Here is a 25,310-nt window from a genome sequence, read left to right as displayed (position 1 = left end):
TATTTGCCCTAAAGTATCTAACCAGTTTAAAATTGTCTACCAGTGAAGAAAAATGGTACGTCAGCAGGTCTAGAAACAGGGAACCCCTTTTCTAGGACATTGTCGTCTTGTCCTCAAGTGCAGTCCCACACACAGACTGAACACACATGAAGAGTGTAGCGTTAGTATGCTGACCAGACACATTTGCTCTGGACCACTGGGTGTCAGACACCAGCAGTAATGGAGAATAAAAGTAGATGATAGAGGATGACTCAGGTTCACGCTCACCCTTACAAGGGGTGCCTTGTGGCCAGGAGTGACTCCTGGGCAGCAGTGTCAGACATTGTCTCTAAGGTATAGAGATTATCAGATGCCATTCAATTGGAGGGAATTCAGAAAACCCTGAAGAGTTTCTGCTTTATTCTCTGTTGGCTTTCAGGGCCCACACTCCACATCTGCAAGTCTTTCAAAACTTGCTCTCATCTGGACTAGTCTGACAATACACATTAACTCATTTCTTCCCTAGCCTAAGAATTTTAACACTTTCCTGAAAGTCTTAAAAGAATTTTGATGAAGCTTGTCTATACTGAAGAGCAGGGAAGCAGATTATTGTGGATTTTTTAAAGTCAGACAACGTTCACGTTTTATCTCTAAGACAGGGACACCACACCATCAGGTACAGCCAAGCGTGGAGTTAACAGTAAGCACCCTGACAGCAGTTAATACTTACATAGCCCTTGCCAGGTACTCTGCCAAGGGCTTTACAGGTTCTTTGCTCATTTAAAACTCACAGCAGCTCCTGATTTAGGAATTAACATTATCCCACTTTTAAAGATAAGGACTGAAGCAGAGTGGCTAAGTAGCTTACCCAAGCTTACATGGCTAGTTTAGTAGGCAGAGCTGGGATTGAAACCAGGCTGCCCAGTTTTAGAGTCCATGATCTTAACCACTACACATTAATATATTTGGTGAGCATCCTTCAGACATGAAGCCTATGCTTAGCTTTTATAATTGGGAGTTATACCATCTGTTTTCTCTTTATGATAAGCAAATTCTGCAGGCTTGAATGACACAGACCTGCTGTTGAGTAGGTATTTCACATTGCCACCAGCTGCTGCCTTGGCTTACTTCTCACTTCTCAGGCCTCAAACTTCCTGCCATGTTTTCCACCATCACTTCCCTGTATGGTGACTGCTGGTAAGTTACAGTCAATTGAAAATCAAATGCATTACTCATGGTCAAGTCATTTCAAGAGCAAAATTATTTCTAAAGTCTTTCACTTAACCAGTGGATACAAACCAAATTGAATTTTAAAGTTGAATCACAGCACTGCATTTTAAATTTTATCAACCAAACCCAAAGCTTTTTTTATTTCAAGTGGGAGTCAGCAACATCATGAGAAAGTCACTTTACATTAACAATTAGTAACAAATGTAATGACCAACTTCATCAGGTAACATTTCACAAGAGCCTTTTTATTGGTTTTTTCAAAAAGCAGTTAATATTTTAAAGTACAGTTTATAAAACAGTCATATCTTGATTTTTACCAAAATGAAAATGCTAATTTTCTTTTAAACCAGTTCCTGGACTGGAGGATCTTAAAAGTCAAATCCAGCTACTGACAACACAACCTCTGTTGTAACTGTATGTAGTTTGCACTTAGCCTGCATCTGTATTAACACTGATCCAACTGCCACTAAATAGTAAAAGAAATAATTTCTTCCATCTAATTTTTTATTTTAGCTGAGGATTCTACTCATTTACAGAAGACCTGTGGTCTCTCCTTCTCCCATTCCTTTTATAACTTGCTATTCACTTTACTGCCAGTTTATCTCCTCAAATATGAATCATTCTTATAATCTTTAAATGTACCCCAATTTCCATTCATTTTATGTCTGCTTTCCTATAGCCTATTAAACATGTATTTTTCGAGGTCAAAAACTTCAGCAAATGCATTAATTAGGGTTAGGTTTAAATTTTTTTCACTCAGATCATTTACTCAGAAGTTTTGCCTTTATTTAGAAGTATATCCACAAGAAAATAAAAATATAAGTATACTTGAATTTGGTTCATCAGTAAGGATTTAGGGATATCCAACTTTTAATATAAATTTAGACATTAAATCTTTTAAGCCAAAAATGTGATTATCTTCCCCAGTAGACATATAAACAGAACATACCAGATGGTGTCACTTTTTTCAGGATGTTTAGCTTTGGAAAGCAGAGAGGTTCAATTAGAAAAAAACAGTTAACAGTACAAAGGTCACTGGGCTATGCACCGTTTTGAGTGAGAACCATCCAATCAATGCTATTTAGCCTGAAAAAATGCCATAAAGGGAATGGGAGATGAATCATAGTAATTATTCACCAAGAGTTCAAGTGTGCGTATACATTGATTATGTTCTATTTCAGGTACCTGTATAACTGTAAAGATGTTATATTACGTAGAAACACAGCTGGAAGTCTGGGCTTCTGCATTGTAGGAGGTTATGAAGAATACAGTGGGAATAAACCTTTTTTTATCAAATCCATTGTTGAAGGAACACCAGCATACAATGATGGAAGAATTAGGTAATGACTACTAACAAGACACTAATATTCAAAATTGTTTTATACATGGAAAAGCTTGGCCCCATTTGAAATAAGGCATGTGTTTATTATACCTTTTATATTGGTATGAAATTGAAAACATTTATGCAGCATTCAATTTCTAGGAAATACAAAATGATTAGTTACTCTTGGTCCTATACTCAACTTCCTATACTTTTAGAATCCCTTGTAACACAAGCTGAATGGACAGTTTGCAGAATTTAAGTGAGAAGGTGTTGGGGGATCATGATTAGAAGAAATGTAATTAAAACTGACAAATGTAGCAAAAACTAGGGCCACCAAATTAACCTGCATTAACTTCAGGTATGAATCAAAATGTTAATAATACGCCTCATTTTTTTTTTTAGATGTGGTGATATTCTTCTGGCTGTCAATGGTAGAAGTACATCAGGAATGATACATGCTTGCTTGGCAAGGATGCTGAAAGAACTTAAAGGAAAAATCACTCTCACTATTGTTTCTTGGCCTGGCACTTTTTTATAGTATCAATGATGGGTCACAGGAAAACAGAAAATCACAAATAAGCTAAGTTGAAAGAATGTATTTATCATGTCAATTTTGTAAAAATGTGAAGTTTAATGTTAGGGAAAGTATGATCTGATGAAAGCCAATTACACCTCAGAAAACTTTAATTCTCAAAACATAAGGATTACTAATAAATAGTTTTTATTCAGTGTGGAGGAGTTCTCATTACTCCACAATTTTAAGTTTATATTTTTCTACTCAAGAAAAAGCTCTTGAACAGGTGAGATGGTTTGGATGCCCCCACTGAATTCAGATCATACAATTAAATTAAAAAGTTGGTTGGTATATGCTGAGGTCTGCAAAGGGTACACTATGGGCATTTTAAAAACAATTTTCAGCCAGAGGATTTAAAAAGTGCATTGCTGAAAAATGTTCTTGGAATGAGAAATAAATGTTTTTCAAAATTATAGTTGGCTTCTAGTATGTGATACTAAGTTCATCTCTATTATCACTATTTAAAAGATCCTAGTAATTCATTCTTTCAAAACCATGTTACCATCATGACAAATACCTAAGGCTTAGCCCTAAAAAATGCTCACAGAATTAATTATACACTTCTATTTTCTTAGATGTAAGAGGAAATGACTAAAGTTTTTGCCATTTATTTTTATTCACAATATAGCTAGTAACTGTATAAAAAACTCCACGTGCTGCCCGACCAATAAGCCTTGGAAAAAGCGTCAAGAAAGGCTTGACCCTGGCTCACAGAGAAGGCCATAAGGCAATTCCAATGTCACAGTGACTAGTGTTTGTCCAAGTGTCTGTTAGAAGCTACACTCAGGGCAAGTTAGGTCACAGAGACCACCCAAATGGCCCTTAGATTTTGTTAATTTGGATATAAAAGTTCCCCATTTAGTTTAACCATGAACCCAAGTTTAGAACACTGAAAATCTACAAAAAAGTTGGTATCAAAACTGTATAGAAGTTCTTTAATATGCTAAGCATGAGTGCCACAGCGATAAGAGATGCCTTTTGCAGTATAACCTCTGGTATTTGATTAAGTCCAGGACACTATGACCAAAGTGGAACCTTGACCTTTATCAGATCCTGTGTATGTACATAGCTAAACATAGCTCTTTAAGTTCCCTGCTGCGCAACTCATTCACATTACTTTCTTGGATATAGTCACTGCTGTCTTTATTTTTTAAATATTACAGGACAAAGGTTTTTAACTTAACATGAAAAATTTACTTTTATTTTGAGAAAAAGTTAAATTTTCATACTAACAGAACAACATTAAAGGTAAATTCTTAAACATTATCCAGAAAAATAACAAGATTTATAGTATCTGTTTCTGGCAGTCATCCACACAAAGAGCCATTGCCGTGTCTATTCGGCAGGCGCAGCCTCGGTGCTCTCCTGCTCAGGGGCAGGCTCACTGCCAGCTTCTTTTCCCTCTTTGCTCCTTTTAGACTTTTTGTGCTTGTGTCTCCTGTGACTGTCTCCTTCTTCACTTTCATGACGACGCCTACTATTACTGAAGGGAAAAAAAAGGTGTGCTCTTAACAATGTTTACTTACACAAAGTGACAGAACAACCCACTCTGTTTAGGTAAATTCTCAACGTAACACTGAGTTTTAAATAACCTATTCTTTTCCTTTTTCTCAAACACATTTTTAAGTGACCTTCATACTGAGACTATTTACATTACAGGCTCACGTTCACCAATATTATATAAATTCTCAAGGCCATTACACTTTATTCTGAAAAGACTAAATTACAAATTAGAAACTAAAGCACTAATCAAAACAGGAAATACTTCCTAGGGTTGATTTTAGGCAAACAACAGGCATAAAATACTGATTTTTTTTTGAGACTTTATAGTCTCAAAAGGCCTTGAATTCCCTTTGAGTAAACTGAACATTGCTTTGATAATTTATTATTAAAGACTATTTGATATGCCAAATTCCCTCTTCTCCCAACAAGATAATGTAATATTTTTTATACCACAATTTTCTTCCAAAATATTGCTAATTTTGGTTTATGGGTATTACACATAGTCTTGTTAGATTTAAAAATCTTTGAAGGAACCAATTATTTCAACAATTATCCATAATCTTCCAATTAGGAACACATATGTTATATTAGTTATTTGGAAATATTTGTTTTTAATTCCTGAAGTTAACAATTTCTCTTAGCTGCAAAGTATCTGACTGTTTTATTAAAGAGCAAACCTTCGAGATGACTTGTGTCTGGTTTCCTCTTTCTCTCTGTGTCGTCTTTCTCTGTGTCGTTCTTCTTTCTCGCGGCTTGCTCGGTGACGCTCATAGCCTCTTTCTGCATACTCCCTGTATCTGTATCGTTCTTCATCACTGAAATTGGATAAAAATTAATTTTCTTGATAACTGGACTGTTAATTCTGAATGATTTTAAACTGTAAAAGAAGAGATGTGAATCCAAACCAGAAGCCCCACGGTTATCAGCATTTTATACAGAATAGATGGACATAAATGTTTGTTGAATGGAGAGGAAAGCAATGTTGTTCCCAAATTATTACATCTAATAACAAGGAAATGAAATATATAATATTCACACATCACTTTAAGGAACCAATTTTGTTCTGTGCTTTCACACTCATTGGGTAGCAATTTTATATAACAATGCTGTTTTTCTTCAAAAATTGGGAGCTGTAACTGATTTAAATTTTAATCAGTAAGCTTCATTTTCCTGTACTTTTAAAATTAAAAGCATATTTATCTCAGATTTCCACCCAAGATTCTTATATTATGTGGAAAAAGTTGGGCACACAGTTAACATTTTTAAAATACATTAAAAATATTTGGCTCACAGTGGTTCCAAGTAGAAAGCAGATGAAGGTTCTAAAGTTTTTCAATTACATAAAGAATATATCTATCCAAAGAAAAGGTATAAACATTAAGAACAGAGGAATATCACACAACTTATAATACCCACACAAAATGTAGAAAGAAAATTGCCTGTGGGCATATTTGTATTCTGATATTCCAATTACTTAATACCTGTGTATTTGGCCAGATTCAGCTGGCTAGTGACCTCAAATGCATCCTTGTAAGCTGCACCTCCATTTTGATTTCGAATAGAATGGACTGGTGAAACTAGAGTTAGAGGGTGGTTTTCTTTTCCTCCTTAGACCTTCCTCTTCTCATGTCCCTTAACTGACATTCTTCTCTTCATCTTCCTCTTAATCATTCAAGTCTCTTTTTTTCCCTCTTTCCTTTTTTTTTTTTGTTGTTCAGCATAGAACTCAACACTTTATACAACCTATTACCAAGAAACTTATTTAGAATGAAAAAAATTTCTTTTAGAACACTGTGTGAATAGTTTTGGTTTCTAGAAATATGTTTAATACAAATTATTAAATAAGTGAGATTTGTATGAAGCATCAAGATGTTAAGGAATCTGGGAGTAACAGGTGATAGAATTAAGTAAAAGTATAAGCCGTAGAAAAGAACAAATTGGTCTTGGTCTCCTAGCAAAAGTAATGATCCAGTAGTGCTATGCCTAAGCCAAGGCATACTGCTGACCATGCTGTTACCTGTGGTACACTATAGAAATTTTACTTTAAAATAATATATACACACATACATACATGTAGACATATATCCACATGTGTGTGTACACATGCATACATACACAAACTTTTTTCTCTAACCATCAACTATCTAGTTTGTACTTAGAAGGTGAACCATATCACCCAAAAGGCAATGTGCCATGACAGGAAGTGTAGAGTAGTGGGAAGAATATGGGCAGAGCAGGCCCTCAAAAAATGGCAGCTAACATGGAGGCTCACCATCTTCCCTCATTTTTCAGAGACTGACCTTTTTAGTAAAGGTGACTAACCCCATAATAATGCTTCTGAAGTACAATAAACTTAGTACTGTCTATGATAAATGGGTATCATCATTAATATTATGGTCTTTAAAAATGAGGCCCTCTTTGTAATAATTCCAACTAGATTTGTATAAAAATAAGGTTAATTATCTCATACTCTGTCATCTGCAACCCTCTCTTTTTCTTTCCATCTTAACATGAACTCCTGTTAGCTTTGAGGCCTTTAAAATTCTGAAAGCAGTTGTACGACGGGAACTTTACTACAGGTGGGGGAAGATTTGGCCTCTTTTTTTTTTTTACACAAAATATAAAGACCTCTTCCTCCACCCCCTTCTTTGATAAGCAGCTGGGGCACAGAGGTTTCTCTGGGCCTGGAAATCATTAGAGCTCAGTTCAAACACCCCAGAATAACCAGCCTTCTTTCGGGCCCAAAATTAAGAGGCCAAAAAAGCAGATGTTCAAACTGGCCTGTAATTATCAAAACAATGACCCTGTAATTTGTTAACACAACACATACTACATGCCATATTGTTAAAATGTCAGTCTTCAGAAAAAAACAGCCATTATTAATACTTCATTGGATTTTTTCAGAACAATACAAAATGCCTCCACCTTCTGCCTCTCTGGCCTTGAACATTTAGTTAGATTTAGGTAAACAGTGACTCCTGATACCCTACAGGTTAGCAACCTGAAAATCAAACATGGCTGAACCATTAACACTTATAATTTCATTAAAAATTAAGTAGCTTTTCTGCATGTGTATGTTTGAGATTGAAGAATCACAGAGAATTTAGCCTTGAATATTCTATAAATATTGTATTACTATGCAAAGAAAATTTATGAGCATCATGGTCTTCTTTCCTATCAAGTTTGGCATTAAGTGCTTTAACTTGTGAACACGTGTGTACATTCTACAGATAACAATACTATATCAAATACATTCATTTTAACTACATTTGAAACAATTCAGCTTTCTGCAAAGCAATGCTCTTGAACTTAACAAAATCATGCATATGAAATACATGTGTACAGATTCCAGCACACTCAACAAACCTGTTGAAAACACTTGGTGTGGGACTGTGATCACGCTCTCTCTCTCTCTCTCTGGTGCGTTCCCTTTCTCTGTCCCGATCGCGATCACGATCACGTTCTCGGTCTCTGTCTCTATCTCGGTCTTTCTCTCTTCTTGCATAATAGTCCCATTGCTTACTGGTGTCCACAAGACTAGGCCATGATGGAGCAGAACCAGGGAGGTGGGGAAATGCCACTAAAGAAAAAAATTAAAAATAAAGTCATGGTCCTTAAGAAACAAAAGTGAAAAATTAAAAAGCACTGAAAACTAATGCAAACTCCCACCAAAAATGCTTCACTAGATTATATTTGGGGGAATATCCAGAATATCCAGAAACAAACCTTAAAAGGCTATCATATAAAGACTCTTCATTTTGTAAGGTGAACAGGAACCAGAATTAGCTACACCATAAACTTCACAATATAAAAAAAGTAAACCAGAATACATTAGGATGTTTTCCTAATGTCAAAAGGAAGTTAATGGTCAACCTAGAAATGAGATATAATTTTGCTGAATACACAAGAGTAAGAATACAACAAAGGTATTCATAAACAAAAAAGAGCAAAAGTTATAACCAACAGACTTCACAAAAAGAACTTCTAGAGATATAAGCAGGATCCATTTCAAGAGAAACCACCAAAAAACTAGAAATAAAATATATAATTTCACAGCAATATATGAAATAACAGAATTTTTTTAAAATCACCCAAAAAACTCAGTAAATTCAAAAAACACTTGAAACAATGGGGGCAGGGAAGACTAGGTTTGAATAGTTCAATAATCACAGTAATAAAGAAGGAAAGAATTCATCAGTTAAATGACAGGTTGTTGATTTGTACTTATAAAATTTCTAACTATATTGTGAATATAAGACATAAAAACACAAAATGGTTGAAAGTAAAAGGATGGGAGGGGAAAAAAAGGAAAATACTAACACTCCCCAATCTCCATAGGATTAGCTATATTAGTGACAGAGCAGACTGAACTCACACAAAAAAGGATTACTTGGGAAGGAAAGAATGTCTACATGAACATTAAAGAGGTAACTCACCAAGAAGAGAGAATAAATTAAACTCCTATGGCATCTAACATAGCCTTAATTTTTACGAGTAGAAACTAATAGGAATACAGGTAAAAACAGAAAAATCTATGATCATATGAAACTACCATATTTCTCTCAACTATCTATACTTTAAGCAGACAAAAATACCACTACAGATTATAGAAGTTCCCATAAAACAACTATTAGCAAGGTCGACTTATTGGATGTAACACAGAGTACTGCCCATGCAGTTAAAGAATACTCACTCTTCTCAAGCACATGAGACTTATAAACAACACTACACACTTTCTAAGGATAAAAATAATAAAACAACATCTTGTTCTGTGATCAAAATGCAATTTAAATTAGAAGTAATTTAAGAGCTATGGGAAATAATCTCAATACATTTCAAATTAAAAACATATTTTTGATTAACTCAGGTAAAAAAATAAATGTTAAACCACTTAGAAACTGAACATAAAAATACAACATATTAAAAGTTTAGGGATCAAACTGTTCTTGAGGGGAACTGACTCCTAAAAAACACTACATTAGACAAGATGGAAAATTAATGAGCTAAGCTTCCAATTTACGAACTTAGAAATTAATGAAATGATCCAACAGAAAGGAGGTAATAAAGATAGAAGTAAAAATTAAGTAAACAGAAAATGACTATACTATACAATTTTAAAAAAGCTGAAAGGTGGTTTCTGAAGACTAGACAAATCAATCTTTTAACAGATTAAAAAAGAGAACACATAAATACTAACAGAACCAAAAAGGGACCACAACTACATATGCTGCAGCAATTAAACAGTACAGAGAATATTATATACTTTATACCAACACATTTAAGAACTTAGCTGAAATGGCCTAATTCTAATCAATCAATAACTTACCAAATAAAAGTGATTCAAGAATAAAAAGAAATCTTGAATAGTGCCATACTGTTAAAGACATTAAATCAGTAATTTAAAACCTCACTAGTAAACGAGATAGCTTTTACAGGAGAGTTTTACTAACTTACAGGCCATGTAATATTTATACAGACTTCTGGATAACAGAAAAAAAGCCTATTCCCCAACATATCCCATGTGGCTCCTACAACCTTAATATCAAAACCAATTAAAGACAGTACAAAGGAAAAAACACTATCTTAAATATGAACTTAGATGTCAAAATCCAACATAAATCAGTGTTTATTTTTAAAAAAAGGTAATCAACCATGACTGTCAGGTTTATCTTGGCAAATAAACAGTGGCTAAATATTAGAAAAATTTAGAAATTTGCCACATTAACAGATTAGGAAAGAAAAACAGTAACATCTCAGAAAGCATTTGATAAAACTTGATATCCGTTCTGTTTAAAAGCCCTTGGAAAACTAGAAGCAGGGATTTTTCTTGATCTGACATCATAGGGTTCTATCCAAAACCTAACAGTAAAAGCTTAGTAGTAAAAACGTTAAAAGCATTTCCTTAAAAAAAAAAGAGGGAGGGGAATAGAGGACAAGAACTCCATTTCAGTATTTCATTATGTGAAAGTCCTAGCCTGAATGAACAGTAGGACAAAATAAAAAAGAAGAGGGGGAAGCATAAGAACCTGAAAAGGTAGGAAGAAAATCATTATCTACAGAGGATACTGAGTGAAGAGACTTTACAGGGAGTTCAACAGGTAACTTGTCTATAAGATCAATATATGTATTTATCTATCTATCTATATATATATATATAAGTTAAAGCAAAAATCAACTGTTTCTAAATACAAGCAAATACAAACAGAACATGGAGTTCAAATGAACATAACATTTACAACAATAAAAATATTAGGTACCTATGACTAAATCTAACCAAGAGACAATTACACTACTATTTAATTGAACATTCAACACATTCAAGAATATCTCCCTAAACAGAAAGAGAATCCTTGTTCACAGATGGGCTCAATGTTTTAAGATATGAATTCTACATAAAGTGATCGTGATCTAGAGCATCAATGTAAATCCAGTATGTTATAGTAAGAGCAAGGACTGTGTGGAGCCTGGTGGCACGGGTTCAAATCCTGACTCTGGCATTTATTATGAGATACTGGAGAATTAGCTAATTTCTAGCTGTTCTTAAATTTCCTCATCCACAAAATAGGAATGATAATAGTACACCTACTTGAAAAGGCTGTCAGGATTACATGAGTTAACAATGTTTGATGACAAACATAACAACATGTTAGTTATTAACCAAAATCCCAATAGAGTTTTTCATGGAACTTTGCAAAATTGATTTTAAAATGGATATGTAAGAGCAACAGTCTAAGAATAATTCAAAAGCATAAGGTTATGACAGACATTGCTGAACCAGATATTAGGTTTACTATAAAACTTACTAATTAAGATAGTGTGCCATTATTACCACAGAAACAGATTAACAAAATGAATAGTCTACAGAGCTGAGAAACCGATTGACACATATATGGAAACTTGATACATAAATGGAGATGGCATTGTTAATCCTGAAGGAAGGATAGTCAACAAACGGCACTGTTTTATCTTTCGTTTATAACATAGGCAAAAATTAATTCCAGGTGGCTTAAGAACTTACCCCTGAAAAACAAAATTTGAAATATTTTAGGGAAAAACATACTGAAGAATATACTTATATCTGAGATGGAAAGTCATGATCCAAATATGAACCCAATTAAAATGTGGTATGACTTTACACAGGTGATGAAATTTAAGGAAAAAATGGTAATTTTAATTTATTTGCCACAGGAACTTTCTCCTTTGAGGGGCTTGATTGCTACAATTATCTCTACAGTACACCATATTTACATAGTCATGATACTGTAAGTTTATTATTTAACTTTTAGAATAAGAAATTTGTCATGCAAGATAATTTTGGTTATAGTACAGAATATAAAAGGTGTAAGTAGAAGTACAGCTGAAAGCTAAGAGGCAGAGAGGGAAAAGAAGGTGAAGGCTTGGAGATAAGAGTAGTAGAGAATGATGGTACATGAAACAGGCAGATACATAAATAAAAAGATGGACAAAAATAGTGTTATAACATCATTGGTGGGGGAAAGGAGAGAGATGGCAGTGGTATAAGTGAGCAAAATATACATTATAGATGGAAGGTAACAGATGTTATCCAAAGTTGTTAAATCAAGAAATAGGGTGAATAGCCTATGCAGAAATGCCATGCAGACCCTATGTTTATCGCAGCACTACTTACAACAGCCAAGAAATGGAAGCAACCTAAGTGTTTATCAGGAGATGAATGGATAAAGATGTGGTGCATATACACAATGGAATACTATTCAGCCATAAGAAGAAAACAAATCCTACCATTTGCAACAACATGGATGGAGCTAGAGGGTATTATGCTCAGTGAAATAAGCCAGGCGGAGAAAGACAAGTACCAAATCATTTCACTCATCTGTGGAGTATAGGAACAAAGCAAAAAATGAAGGAACAAAACAGCAGCAGACTCACAAACCCAAGAAGGACTAACAGTTACCAAAGGGAAAGGGACTGGGAAGGAAAGGTGGGAAGGGAGGGATAAGGGGAATAAGGGACATTACGATTAGCACACATAATGTAGGGGGGGTGCACGGGGAAGGCAGTATAGCACAGAGAAGTAGTGACTCTAAAGCATCTTACTACATTGATAGACAGTGACTATAATGGGGTATGCGGTGGGGACTTGATAATGGGGGTGATCTAGTAACCACAATGTTGCTCATGTAATTGTATATTAATGACAATAAAATTAAAAACATTTAAAAAAAAGAGAAGAACTAAAAACCATTAAAAATGCTGTCTCTGCAGTTCTTTAGTATTCCTGCAAAGATTACTTTTTTAACTTAGGTCTCACTTTATAAGCACACTCTTAATGCACATTAAGAAAAATTAGTATTTCCACCTACAATTACTTAGTAGTGTTTGAGGATGAATTACAAATTTCTAATGTAAATAAAGAATTACCAACAAAGAGGAAGCTATATTTATCATCTTCATTTCAAGGTTTTATTTGCACAGGATGAAGAAAAATCCTAACTTCTCTCTACTTAACTTCCAATATACTTTATAATTCTTATTATTAAAGAACTACTTAATTTAAAAAAAAATGCTTGCCTCTGAGAGAGGAATTAGGGGTGGTAAAGAATGGACAGAAAACTCTTCCTTTTTTGTTAACAATTTACATATACTACTTTGAGAAAAGTTAAAAGTTTTTTTTTTTAAATGAGATTTTCAACAAGAAAATTGTATAGGTAATCTCAATAATGAAGTCTTATTCTTTCTGATATGGGCCATTCCTCATGTTCATCTGTATTGAAAAAATACACAAGGCATTTCATGACAAAGCAAGTGCCATAAAAAGAGGTAAAAATAAAAATTTAATTAATACGTAATGCTTACCAAGTACATATGAGGAAAATGATTTAGGCTATGTGTTATCCAAAATTATTAAGATGGACCCAGGACTCACTCCCAGGCTAACTGCAGGGCCTATGCTCTAACAATTATGCCTCGGAGTGCAGAGAAGCAAGAGAACTTCAAATTTGCTGGAGATTATCAGAAAATAACCACTATTGTTAGAGTGTTTATATTAAAGGGCAAAATTAAGGTGTTTCAATGTATTTTCATTGAACGTCACCCTCTGAGGAGGAATTATAGGAATTATGCTCCCCATTTAATGGATGAAGATCTATAAAAGTCACAAATTATGATAGGGAGAAGCAAGATTCAAACCCACAAACGCCATTCATTCATATCAAAAGGTAGTCTTTCTGTTGACTTACTTATTTCACTAACTATAAATTATGAGGGGGAGAAACAAGATTCCAACCCAAGAAATGTGACTTCCTGGGAGCCCAGATAGTCACTAGTCTATAAATTTGATGAGGGCAAACTAAGTCTAGTTCACTGTATCCCTAAAACCTAGTACAATACACATCACCTTTAAAACAAATGGTTGGGAAATCTAAGTAGAAAAGTGATATCAGAAGCCTTAGAATAAAGTTGTCAAGCTTGAACATCAAAGAGGACCCAGCCAAATGATCTAGAAGAAAAGATGAACCAGTGAGAGGGGAGGATGAAAATAAGGTTAGTTAGGTGGTGGCAATCAAGAAACAGAAAGGCAACAAAAGAAAAGAAAATGAACAATAAAAACTGTGATAATTTGGTGAAAAATCCTAAATCCTTTTAGGAAAAGACAAGGTACTAATGTTCTTGTTGTGTCACTATTTCTTAACTTTTAGAGGTATAATTGATAGAGAAATGAAAATTATTCTTTTAAGTAACCTGGAATATATGTAAGACCTAGTTATTCCTTTAGTTAAAATATATTTTTAAATATAATTTCAGTTAATAATATTGTTCTGTAAGACAGTATTTTAAGCCATGGAAGTATGATTTTAAAAAAAATATCTGAGTACATTACTGACTGAAACTGAAATTGACACTTACCATTGCCATATGGAAAAGCACGTGCAGAACGACTATCATAACCAGAGGAATGTCCACTGTTGAAGAAAAATGTATTTTTAGGTATTGCAAATAAGTTCTCAATTTTAATAGTTTAGCGCAAATGCAAAACATTAAGGCAAAATTCTGACTTTTATTTAACCAAATAATGATAAGTTTTAATTATGTAATTTTATTTTTTAAGACTAGAGACAGACTTTTTAACCTCAAGAAATGTTAAACCTATAGTTAACTACTTGTAAAGAAAAATACAGCTTGCTAGTACTATGAATAACCCAATTAATTCACCTTAACTCACAAGAAAGAAACTTTGAGGCTGGCTAACAGAATATTTGACTTACTTAAAATTCTGCCCCACTAATAGGATCAACAAATAATACTTTTAAATATTCTGAGTAAACAAACACAAGTTTAACAAGGATTTTAAAAAATTCAACTCTGTTCTCACGGTTCACATTGCTCTGAGTTTTATAATCTCCTCTGAAAATCATATGCATGGCTTGATGCTACTGATGTAATGTTTTCACTACTTTTCTTTTAGAGAATCTGAATCACTTCTTCAGAAACACTTTTTATAGAGTTTACTTGCCACTTAAGAGGAAATAATTATAGTTACTATTTATTAATGGTTTCTACCTGCTAATTGTGCTGTAGTAAATTATATTTACTAGCTGTTTTAATCTTCACAACCCTGTCAACACCCCATTTGGTAAAAGAGGAAACTGAGTCTCAAGTAGTTAGGAACCTTGCCTAATAACAGAAATCTTGAAACCAAAATGTCAACAAGGTCTATGTTGATTCCAAAGCCTATATTATTAAACATCATACTGCTATCTATGAAGTAAATACTCTTTTGTACTGCATTCCAACTAACACAAACAACAAATGCAGCATTATAAAAAATAAGGTATTGCCATGCAGAATGAATCCAATCCTCTTTTGTAGAAGCTGAGCTGCAGGAGGGTTGCAAGGAATAAGGCGGCTTTTCTTTAACTATGGTCTCTGATAATAGTCCTTACTTGATCCTAGAATAGACATGCATTATTCATGATTACCAGTCATCTGTTTATATTTCCCACAAAACTGACTATAACCAAGTTTTTAACAATCTAAGGGTTTCTTTAATCATTGTCATAAATCAAAGCAAGGTATTTCAAAACACTATAAATTAGTTTCTTCATCCTGTTTTGTTACTGTGCAATAAGGTCCAACATCTTGTATAAATATAACAAAGTTTTAGACTTATGAATTAAAAGGTAGTTACTATTGCTTATAAAATTAAATCTCTGAAAATAATATGAAGATACATATATGATTCTTCTGTCAAAATCCTATCGATGATAAAAAAAGTTTATAGTATCTATACTGATTTACCTTTCTATTGTTGGGATAAGAGATGGAGGTGGGGCGCCTGGTGGAGGAGGGAAACCTGAAATATTCAATCATAAGACAAAAAAATGTTAACAATGTACATTTAATGTCAAGAGTAAACAAAGTTGTTGCGCACCACTAAATTTCTCTGGGGACATAATGTGCTTCTCTATGTTATAATGGACAGAAAAAAATGGAACTGAAACTTATAAACAGATTTTTTTTCAGCAATAAAACTTTAAATGAACAGTCTGGTCTAATACACAAAGCACAAACTGGGAGTCAGGATACCCGGTCTTATTTTCAGCACCACACACAGCCCATTTTGTGAGTATGAGAAAGTTCATCTAAATGCCTTACCTTTTCCATATATAAAACAGTAGTAGTGTTGCCACCATATAGATATATTATACTTGAAATACTTAGAAGAAAAGCAAATAAAATTAACATTTACCTCTTTCAAAAAATATTTTTGAATTTCAGATGTGTAGAAATTCCTTAAAATGTGTAATTTTTAAATAAAATCTTACCAGTAAACATATAAATGCTTAAGGCTGAGAATATCCATCATGTTCTTAAACAGCACAACCCTGAAAAACTATTTTATGAAGAAAGGCACATAGTGTGGTTTTGGCTAAGGTTGGAAAGAATATCATTTGCATCTTTTTATCATGAGATCTGCATTCTCAATAATTCACAATACTTAAATGGAACACCACATAATATGGCTAAAAGGAACCTTAATAATTAATCTACTCTATACTTTCAAATTCAGACAGGCAATAAAGCATCCCAACAAAAGACTGAAGGTTCAACAACTTACGACAGCAATTCCTTATAACAATTCTTCCCAAGTTTTAACAACCCTCACTATTAAGAAATACATTCAATTATATAATTTAAATCTCTCATATGCTGTCCTTAATGACAAGAAGCAATCCATTGTCATATTCTCTATTACCCTCCATATATCTGAAAACACTTCTACTAAGCCTCCTTTTAGTGTTCTATGTGAAGACAAATCCCAGTTCTCTTAACCTTTCTCAAAAATCCATTTAAATAAATTTTGCCCTACTTCAATTGTTTCAAATTCACCAAGCTCATCTTCAGTTTCCAGTTTTACGATCTGTAACTCCTCTAATTAAGCACCTTAGTCCTAGAGTCCACAATCCTATTTTATACAGCCTTTCAACCACATTTTTTAAACTAAAAAGACACACTGATGATTCCTTTGACTGTTCCTGAGAAGTCTTTTCCAGACACACTGATATACAATCAATGAGTCTCTCTCTCCCCCACAACTAAATATGCATATTATCCTATTCTGTCTAAACTCCACTATTTCTATTTATCAAGGTTATTTTGAATGTAGATCCACCCTTCCAAGCATTATCACCTCTCATCCTCTTTGTACTCCTTGGTCTTTAATACTGAACTCAGTAAACACACTTGCTATCACATTTACATCACACTACAAAAATAAATCAATAAACAAATGACTGAAAAAGTGTAAGAAGACAACACTGGGCTACATATAAACTCCTACTGATTATACCATGACAAAAATGAACAATTTAATCACTACTCTCAGAACAGCCATCTAACCCAGTTGTTGATCTAACTGTACAGTTTAGAACATATTTTCTCATGACACTACTTTATTCAGCAAGGTTAAAAAAAAAATCAGAAACCATTTAAAGTCAAAATAAATGATCTTTCTCTTTTCTTGCCATCACTTTATTATCATATAAAAAATTCAATGCTCTAAAAAATTTTTCTTTAAATAATTACTATGTTTTATATCCTATACTGTTTTTTCTTCAACAAATTATGACAAGATTTTTCTCAGAATCTCTATTTCTACAGAAATGGGTAAGACAGGTATAAGAAAACTAAATATCTTAATCAAAACTGGAATGAAGCAAAGGCAGAGCTGAAAATAGGACCTTGAAATCCCAATAGCCTATTCCATATTCTAACCACATCAACACTGTCCCTCCTGTGACTATAAGCTTGAAATTTCATGTTTATTAACAATGATGGAGAAAACATGAAAAAAGTTTTACCTGGAGGTGGTACAGTTATTGGAATACCTAAAAAACAAGTGATGAAATTTAATATAGTAACTGGATTTCATAACCTGTTATGTATTTATGCCATCACCAAAAAAATCTTTGAAATAAAACCCCTTGCCTCATTTTCCTGGCTTATTCACTCAAGAGAAGTATTCTGTTTTCTTGAGGAGGACCAACAATTAGCGTATAACATCCAACTCCTGATGAACACCCAGTCTAAGAACTTGGTAACAAGGATTCCCCCACTAGTTGTTATCACAAAATCAGACATCAGTTAAAAAGCACACATGTGCATACAACAAACTTCAAACTCTATGAAATTAACACTAAGTTTGATGATCAATATCTGATCTTTGTATTTTAATAGTTTAATAGGGAAATTGATCAACAGGCTCTTTAATACTGCAGATAGTGACTTCAGTAAAGTTTTGTGGGACATTTAAGTGTTGTTGGATTGTTTTACTGCTGTTGACAGAAGTGGGGAAAGGTGATTATTTCCCTTGATTTGTGGGAGTAAAAAAAAGGGGGTAATACCATTTCATATATATATATATATACACACACACACACACACACACACACACACACACATATATATATATATATATATACATACCCCAGGGCACATTAAGATAAATGTGGTGGACAGTTTACTTCTATAGGAATCAGTAAATAATATTTGAGTGACTCTCACTCATTTGCACACAGTATAAGTTTAAATAAACTATGCATAAATATTCTCAATTTACATATTAAACGTGCCCTTAAATCCTAACTTTGAACTTATGTTGCATATAAATTGTGACTATCTTTTTGTCTGAAGAAAAATGACATTTTTAAGTAGGAAAACAGAAAAAAATTTTAAACTTTTCCATGAAAAATTTTATATATTTAAATAACTTCAGCAGTCAGAATCTTAAAATCCAATCTTAAAAGCTCTATCAAATTTAGTCCAAGAGCAGAAAAAATAATCTAATTCATTAACTAAAGCATGAGAAAAAACAATGAAAACAGAATCACTTTCAAATGTCTTCTTGTCAATGGAAACACCTGCTAATAATTTATTTAAAAATTTTCTGACCATGCTTTACCAGAGTAAGTTTATACAAAAAATCTTAAGGCAGGAAGTAGCCTCAGAATGGAGAATGAAGCACCTGATTTAACTGTCCATGCAAAAAAAAACTATATACAAAACTTACGAAACCAACAAGACTGAAAAAGATATGGAAAGCAGCCATCATGTTTTGAAAATTATTAGGCCTCCTTGAATCTACTAAATTTATCTATATTTAATGGCAATTCTTATCCATCCTAAGGTTACCCTGCTGCTTCTTAAATTACTAAAGTGAAAGAGTCCATCAAACAATACAAGCTAGCAGAGTCCCAGAAACCAAACTAAATGGGAAAAGTTAGGAAGCATATTAAATGTTCTTAATACCTACTATTACCTGATTTTAATAAAACAGTACAGACTTTTTTAAAAGCCCTACTGAACATTATTAGGTGACCAGTTTTCAATTTAAAATCATAATTATTTTCTTAGGTTTACAGTGGCCCCTCCTTATCCACACTTTCCAGTTTCAGTTACCCAAGGTCAACTGCAGTCTGGAGGCAGATGATCCTCCTCCTGACATACCATCAAAAGGTCAATAGTACCCTAACACTACATCACAGTGGCTCTGTCATTCACTTTTCTTCATCACATCACGTAGGCATTTTATCATTACACATCACCACAAGGGTGAGTACAGTAAAATAAGATATTTTAAGAGTGAAAGAGACTACATTCACCTTTCATTACAGTATATTGTTCTCTTATTATGAGTTGTTAATTTCTTATTGTACCTAATTTATAGATTAAACTTTATCATAGGTATGTATGTATAGAAAAAAAGTATATCCAGGGTTCAGTACTATCCATGGCTTCAGGCATCCACAGGGGGTCTTGGAATGTATCCTCCTTGATGAGGGGGGAGTACTGTATGAGATGAAAAACTGCACCAAATTGAGCAACCCACTCTTTAATCTTAATAACTTAACCTAAATGAATTCATGAGCAACATGCATCGCTCCAGCTCATGCACACCACAGCTTACTAATAATAATGTAAATCCATAAAAGTAACTAAGAAAAATTACTGGTCTCAAAATTTAGTCCTCAAAAACATTTGTCAAATTTTCACAAAACAAAATAGACATATAATCAAATTATTAAGTATGCTATGAAGGTAGGTAAAATTTCAAAGTCAGCTTTTAATTTTAATCTAAGTGTAGTAGTACCATAGTACAGAGATTTGAAAAGTCAACTGGAAAGAATCAAGAACACACAAAAAATTATGCTACACACAGAGGAACGAACACACACAAACACACACACCCCTTTCCAACACACACACACACACACACCCTCCAGCCCTTTCCAAACACACACACACACACACCCTCCAACCCTTCACACACACACACACACACACACACACACACACACACCCCTTTCCAACACACACACACACACACACCCTCCAGCCCTTTCCAAACACACACACACACACACACACACACACACACACACACACCTCCAACCCTTTCCAAACATTAGCAAGCTGGCATGAGAATCAGAAAGGGACCTTTTTGTGGGGCTCTATTTGATCTGAGATATTTCAGTGCAAATCTTTATTCATGAACGATCCTTGAAACAGAACTATAAAGTTGATGAAATATTATACAAGTAAGTCTTGACAATTACCAAATGCATTTTCTAAATGCAATTAAGAGCAACATAATTCTCATTTAAAAATCACTATTTAGTATTTGACTTCTGTTAACAAAAGATAAATAGTTTGTAAAAAATGGAAATTCCTCTAAAAAATTCCTGTTCTGGCACTCAACACTCCCACCTTCCTGGCCAACACACGGTACTACTATGTAGCTAACAGACTTGAAATACAAAAAGCAATATTATGTTTCTTTTCGGTATCCTTTATCTGTAAAATGAAAAAAAAAATGTTTATTTTCCTGCAAAGACCTGCATAATAGCAATAAAGTTCTAACTCGGTAAAATTCAAGATCAGCAAAATACGGATTGCTGGGCCTCTCCCTTAGAATTTCTGATCCAGTACGTATTAAGTGGAGCCAGAGAATTTACATTCCAAGGAGATGATGGTGTTGCTTGAGCAGAGACTATATTTTGAGGATCAATCACTGGATTAGTTTCTAAACTTCTCTAACTGCACTGCTGAGCACCTCCACATTCAATACAGATAAATTCCATTCCAAATTTTATGAAACAAACAAGGCATGTGACACTTTGAAGTAAAAGAGTGCAGCCATATGACAGCCTACATACTATCTGGAATCCTCAAAAGAAAAAGGACAGGATTTAATTTTTCCAGTATGTAATGTATACTCTTAAATGTAAAGCACAGAGGTTGGAGGAACTGAAATTCCACTTGGGATTGAGACAAAGAAAAAGAAAGGTAGCAGACCTGCAAAACATCACATTAAATTGTATTTAAGTATATACTTTTTTAATTCCCCAAAAATTAATAGGGGCTCTGAACTCAACAAAAAGACAACAAAAATCGTCTATGAACTCATTATCAAGGAATCCCATCATTATTTTGTATAACTAAGACAGAAAAAAGTTATGAGATAGGCAGCCTCTGCCATTTGATTCCAAAGATCCCTGCCTCCTAGTATTTATGTGTTTATACCTCTGGTATCTGCATCCTTCCTCCCCTTGAGTGTGGGCTAGATATAATGACTTATTTTAACAAAGGAAATACAGCAAAAATAATGAGGTATCACTTCTGTGACTACGTATCAGAAGACAGTGACTTCTATTTTACTGGTATTCTCTATTGTTTTCTTAGATTTTATGTTTTGATGATGAAGTTGCCATGATGAAGAAAAAATGAAACTTTTTAACAAAGAACTGAGTGACTGCGAAGATAAATAAATCCCTTCTCAGTCAAGCCTTTCAGACCACTCAAAAAGCCTGTGAGATCAAAGCAGAGGACCTAAGTTTTCCCCACATTTCTAACCCACAAAAATTGTTCAATAATAAATGATGTGTGTTGTTTTAGGCCACTACATTCTTCAGTAATTTGTTATGCAGCAATAACTAACCAATTAATATAATAACTACCCATCATTTCTTTATCAAATTCAGATGAAGGAGAAAAGCATGGCAGAATTATGTGATTCATGCTTCCTATTTCTCACTAGTAACTTCCAAATTTCACCAGCACTGTTAGGTTACAAATAGTTAAGTCTGATCACTTTCCTTAAGTCTCACCAATTTCTACTTCAAAGTCATCAATCTCAAATGCTCTGCAGAGTACAAAAGGTTTACAAAAAACTTTAAATACCCTCTACTACATGCCTTCCTATGTATCAGTATTTCAAAAATTATATACAAACACACACACATAACATCTACCATCCACCCTTCAAGAAAAAAGATATAAAGTACTATAAAACTATTTCTTAATAATTAAAGTAAAACAATTAATTACAAGCTGCAAAAAAGGAAGTAATTTTAAAGGAAAAATGTGGTAAAAGGTGCTATAGTTACAAAACTTTTTAAAGCAATAAAGAGCTACCAGCCATACTCTATACTTAAAGGGTAGAAAAAACAATTTTGTTTTGTTAACTATAAAAATGGATGAACTATTTTATTCTTATTAGGATCTCTTAATCCTTTTTTATGAAATAATCTAAAGCCTACCAAAAAAATTCTGTTAGACAAATAAAAGCTTTTCTGCTAGAAATGTTTTCATTTTCAAAGAACTTGGAAAGGAATTGATCTTTTTAAGTTCACATGTAATCACAAAATGGTTGAAAGAGTAGCATAAACAGACAGTAAATATTAAACCATAATTAAATTTTACATTTAGAGATTACCCATGGGGAAAAAGATGTTCTAAAATCAACATCCTAAATAAGCTTTTCATTTCTATTAAACTTACATTTAAATGAATTTTAATTTGTGCCAGGAATATTCAAATGAAAAATATTTTGGATAATTAGTGTTATTCCCTATTTTGAGTATAGGTTTTTTTTTCTTAATATAGAAAAGCACAACAGAAGAGAAAATGAGTACAGTTTCCAATAACTTTATTTTTCAAAGGTACTTCTGAAAAATATATTTTTGGCATATAGCATTAGTTAATACACAGATTTGCTGTGTAAAACAAAAAATCTTCATGGAACTATAAAATTAGCATAGCAAATATTATATCCATAACATAACTTCTCAATTAAAGGGACAAAATTATACTTTCTCACAGGTGCTGATAATATCCATCCAATATAAGGCCAAGTTTCTGCCAAAGCAGCAGTTCTTGAAGTGTTATGTGGAGATTCCTGGGTGTAGGAATCTGTAAAGTCTAAACTACTTTCATAAAAATACTAAGATGTCATTTACCATTTCTATTCTTGCTCTTTATAATTGTAGAAGGAAGTTTTCCAGAGACTACATGACATGTGAAATTATTAAAAAACTGAATACAAAAATAGAAGAATCCAGCTTTTATCTGTTAAGCTACACAGTAAGAGTTGCTGAAGTGTAAAATAAGGCTACTCTTTGCACTACATGTTTTTTGTTCTGGAAAAAGTTATTTTTCATAAAAATGTTGACTTAATATTTAGGTTTATTATGAGTATTTTTAAAATAGTAAGTATTTTAAATATATAAGACATTTTGTCTTAATTCTAATACAAAAAGTAGACATAAAAATAAAGCTCACTGGGGTCTACACCAATTTTTAAGAGTAGACAGGAGTCTGTGGGAAAGAAGTTTGAAAGCCACTGTGCTAGAACCAGACTACTAATAAGAAAGTAATCTAAAAACAATGTAGGCAAAAATAAAATTCTGCAGAAGTCCAGATGTGAGCTGCTTTTCTCCCTAATCCCATTCATCATCACTAACCCCAAATCAAGACATTTAAGGAACAAACAAGATTTTTAAGCTTATAGAATTGTTACTACTAGATGACTAACGAGATACTGATGTACTTGACAAGTCTTTTAGAAAGGAAACCACCTCGTTCAAAAATGCAGAATCCTACACATTTTGAAATCTAGATAAACAGCTATACCCTATATACTTTAAAAGAAGGGTTTAGCTTCTTTTAAAGAAGTGGTCCAGACTAGCTGGGCTACAGTAAAGCAGAACCTTCTTCAATTTAAAAGAATTCAACTCCTAAACTTGATTTCAACTGTTCCTAAGACTATAGGCACATCAGCCTTTATATTGATTAATACAAGAAATGAGTTAAATTGAATCTGCCTTTTTTCTTTCAATAAACACTATAAAAAAATGAAGATAAAATATGACACTGAAGTAAATTAACACTTAAAAACATAAGTCTACCATAAAATGTAATATAGTTTGAACATAATTTTAAAATGTTTACAATCAGTAATTATTTTTAAAAACAAAACTAGCCAGACATACAGAAGGACAAATATTGTATGATTCCACCTACATAAGGTACTTATGGCAAGCAAATTCATAGAGAACAAAACAACAGAAGCTACCAAAGGCTGGGTTAGAGGGGGAAAGGATTATTGTTTAATAAGTACTTTTTGTTATGGGTAATAAAAAATTTTTAGGTATAGATCACAGTGATTGTTACACAATACTGTGAATACATTTAATGCTACTTAACTGCATACTTAGAAATGTTTAAAATGATAATTATTACATTTATTTACCAAAATAAGAAGCCACACAAAACCATCTACTTTTTAACATCAATCTTTCCAACAAACAAGTATTTCAAAGCTGGTTTATTCAGTAAACAGACTTCTTAACACAAATCAGGCAAACATTAAACCTCAGTTAACTGAATCTTAAAAAAAAAAAATCCAAGTCCTGCTCTTTACAACTTGCCTAACTTCCCCACCCACAAATACATATGCATGTACTTCAACACCCAAAAAATTTTAAAAAAAGCTTTTAGGACATTTCATTGGAGTGAATCCACATCTAATAGTAATAGCCATCCTAACATAGGTCATAATTCACTTCAACATAGTTCATAAAACAGGCTTTCAAGTGAAACTGCCTTGGTTAGAATTCTGATGGTTCTACATTCTAGCTATTACTTAAAATAAGCCCCCATTTACTCATCCATGAAATTAAAGTAATATTTACTTCAGATGTTCTTAAGAATCAAATTAATACATGAAATGTGCCTTTAATAGTAAGCATTCAATAAACATAAGCTGCTACTCTATTTCTCTAAGAAAGTGGACTTTTTAAAAAAGTCAGTACTTATCAAAGACCCCTATGCCACATCTTTCTTTTAATAGCTGCTTATGATTCTTAAGGTGATCTAAATTAC

General features: G+C 33.2%; 2 protein-coding genes across 35 annotated transcripts in view; one reads left to right on the top strand and one right to left on the bottom strand.

Annotated features, from left to right (window-relative positions):
• LNX1 (ligand of numb-protein X 1) overlaps window positions 1-3,520 on the top strand; it is a 170,076-nt gene extending 166,556 nt beyond the window's left edge. For all 9 annotated transcript variants that reach the window (XM_036895260.2, XM_036895258.2, XM_036895253.2 and 6 more), the window contains 2 exons: window positions 2,391-2,549; window positions 2,936-3,520. In XM_036895260.2, coding sequence (XP_036751155.2) covers window positions 2,391-2,549; window positions 2,936-3,071 — 295 coding nt within the window. In that variant the 3' untranslated portion in view covers window positions 3,072-3,520. The remainder of the gene's footprint in view (window positions 1-2,390; window positions 2,550-2,935) is intronic.
• Window positions 3,521-4,278: 758 nt separating this feature from the next.
• The window catches only part of FIP1L1 (factor interacting with PAPOLA and CPSF1), a 69,394-nt gene continuing 48,362 nt past the window's right edge, over window positions 4,279-25,310 (bottom strand). For 14 of the 26 annotated variants that reach the window (XM_036895274.2, XM_036895262.2, XM_036895272.2 and 11 more), the window contains 6 exons: window positions 17,951-17,977; window positions 15,888-15,942; window positions 14,496-14,551; window positions 7,977-8,190; window positions 5,288-5,425; window positions 4,279-4,590 (listed from right to left, as the gene is read on the bottom strand). In XM_036895274.2, coding sequence (XP_036751169.1) covers window positions 4,443-4,590; window positions 5,288-5,425; window positions 7,977-8,190; window positions 14,496-14,551; window positions 15,888-15,942; window positions 17,951-17,977 — 638 coding nt within the window. In that variant the 3' untranslated portion in view covers window positions 4,279-4,442. The remainder of the gene's footprint in view (window positions 4,591-5,287; window positions 5,426-7,976; window positions 8,191-14,495; window positions 14,552-15,887; window positions 15,943-17,950; window positions 17,978-25,310) is intronic. The other 12 variants (XM_036895276.2, XM_036895285.2, XM_036895266.2 and 9 more) reach the window with 1 other exon arrangement.

This window comes from Manis pentadactyla, chromosome 5 (genome assembly GCF_030020395.1).
Source record: "Manis pentadactyla isolate mManPen7 chromosome 5, mManPen7.hap1, whole genome shotgun sequence".
Classification (NCBI taxonomy): domain Eukaryota; kingdom Metazoa; phylum Chordata; class Mammalia; order Pholidota; family Manidae; genus Manis; species Manis pentadactyla.
The sequence above is the reverse complement of the archived record's forward strand: the minus strand, read 5'-3'. Positions and strand labels throughout refer to the sequence as shown.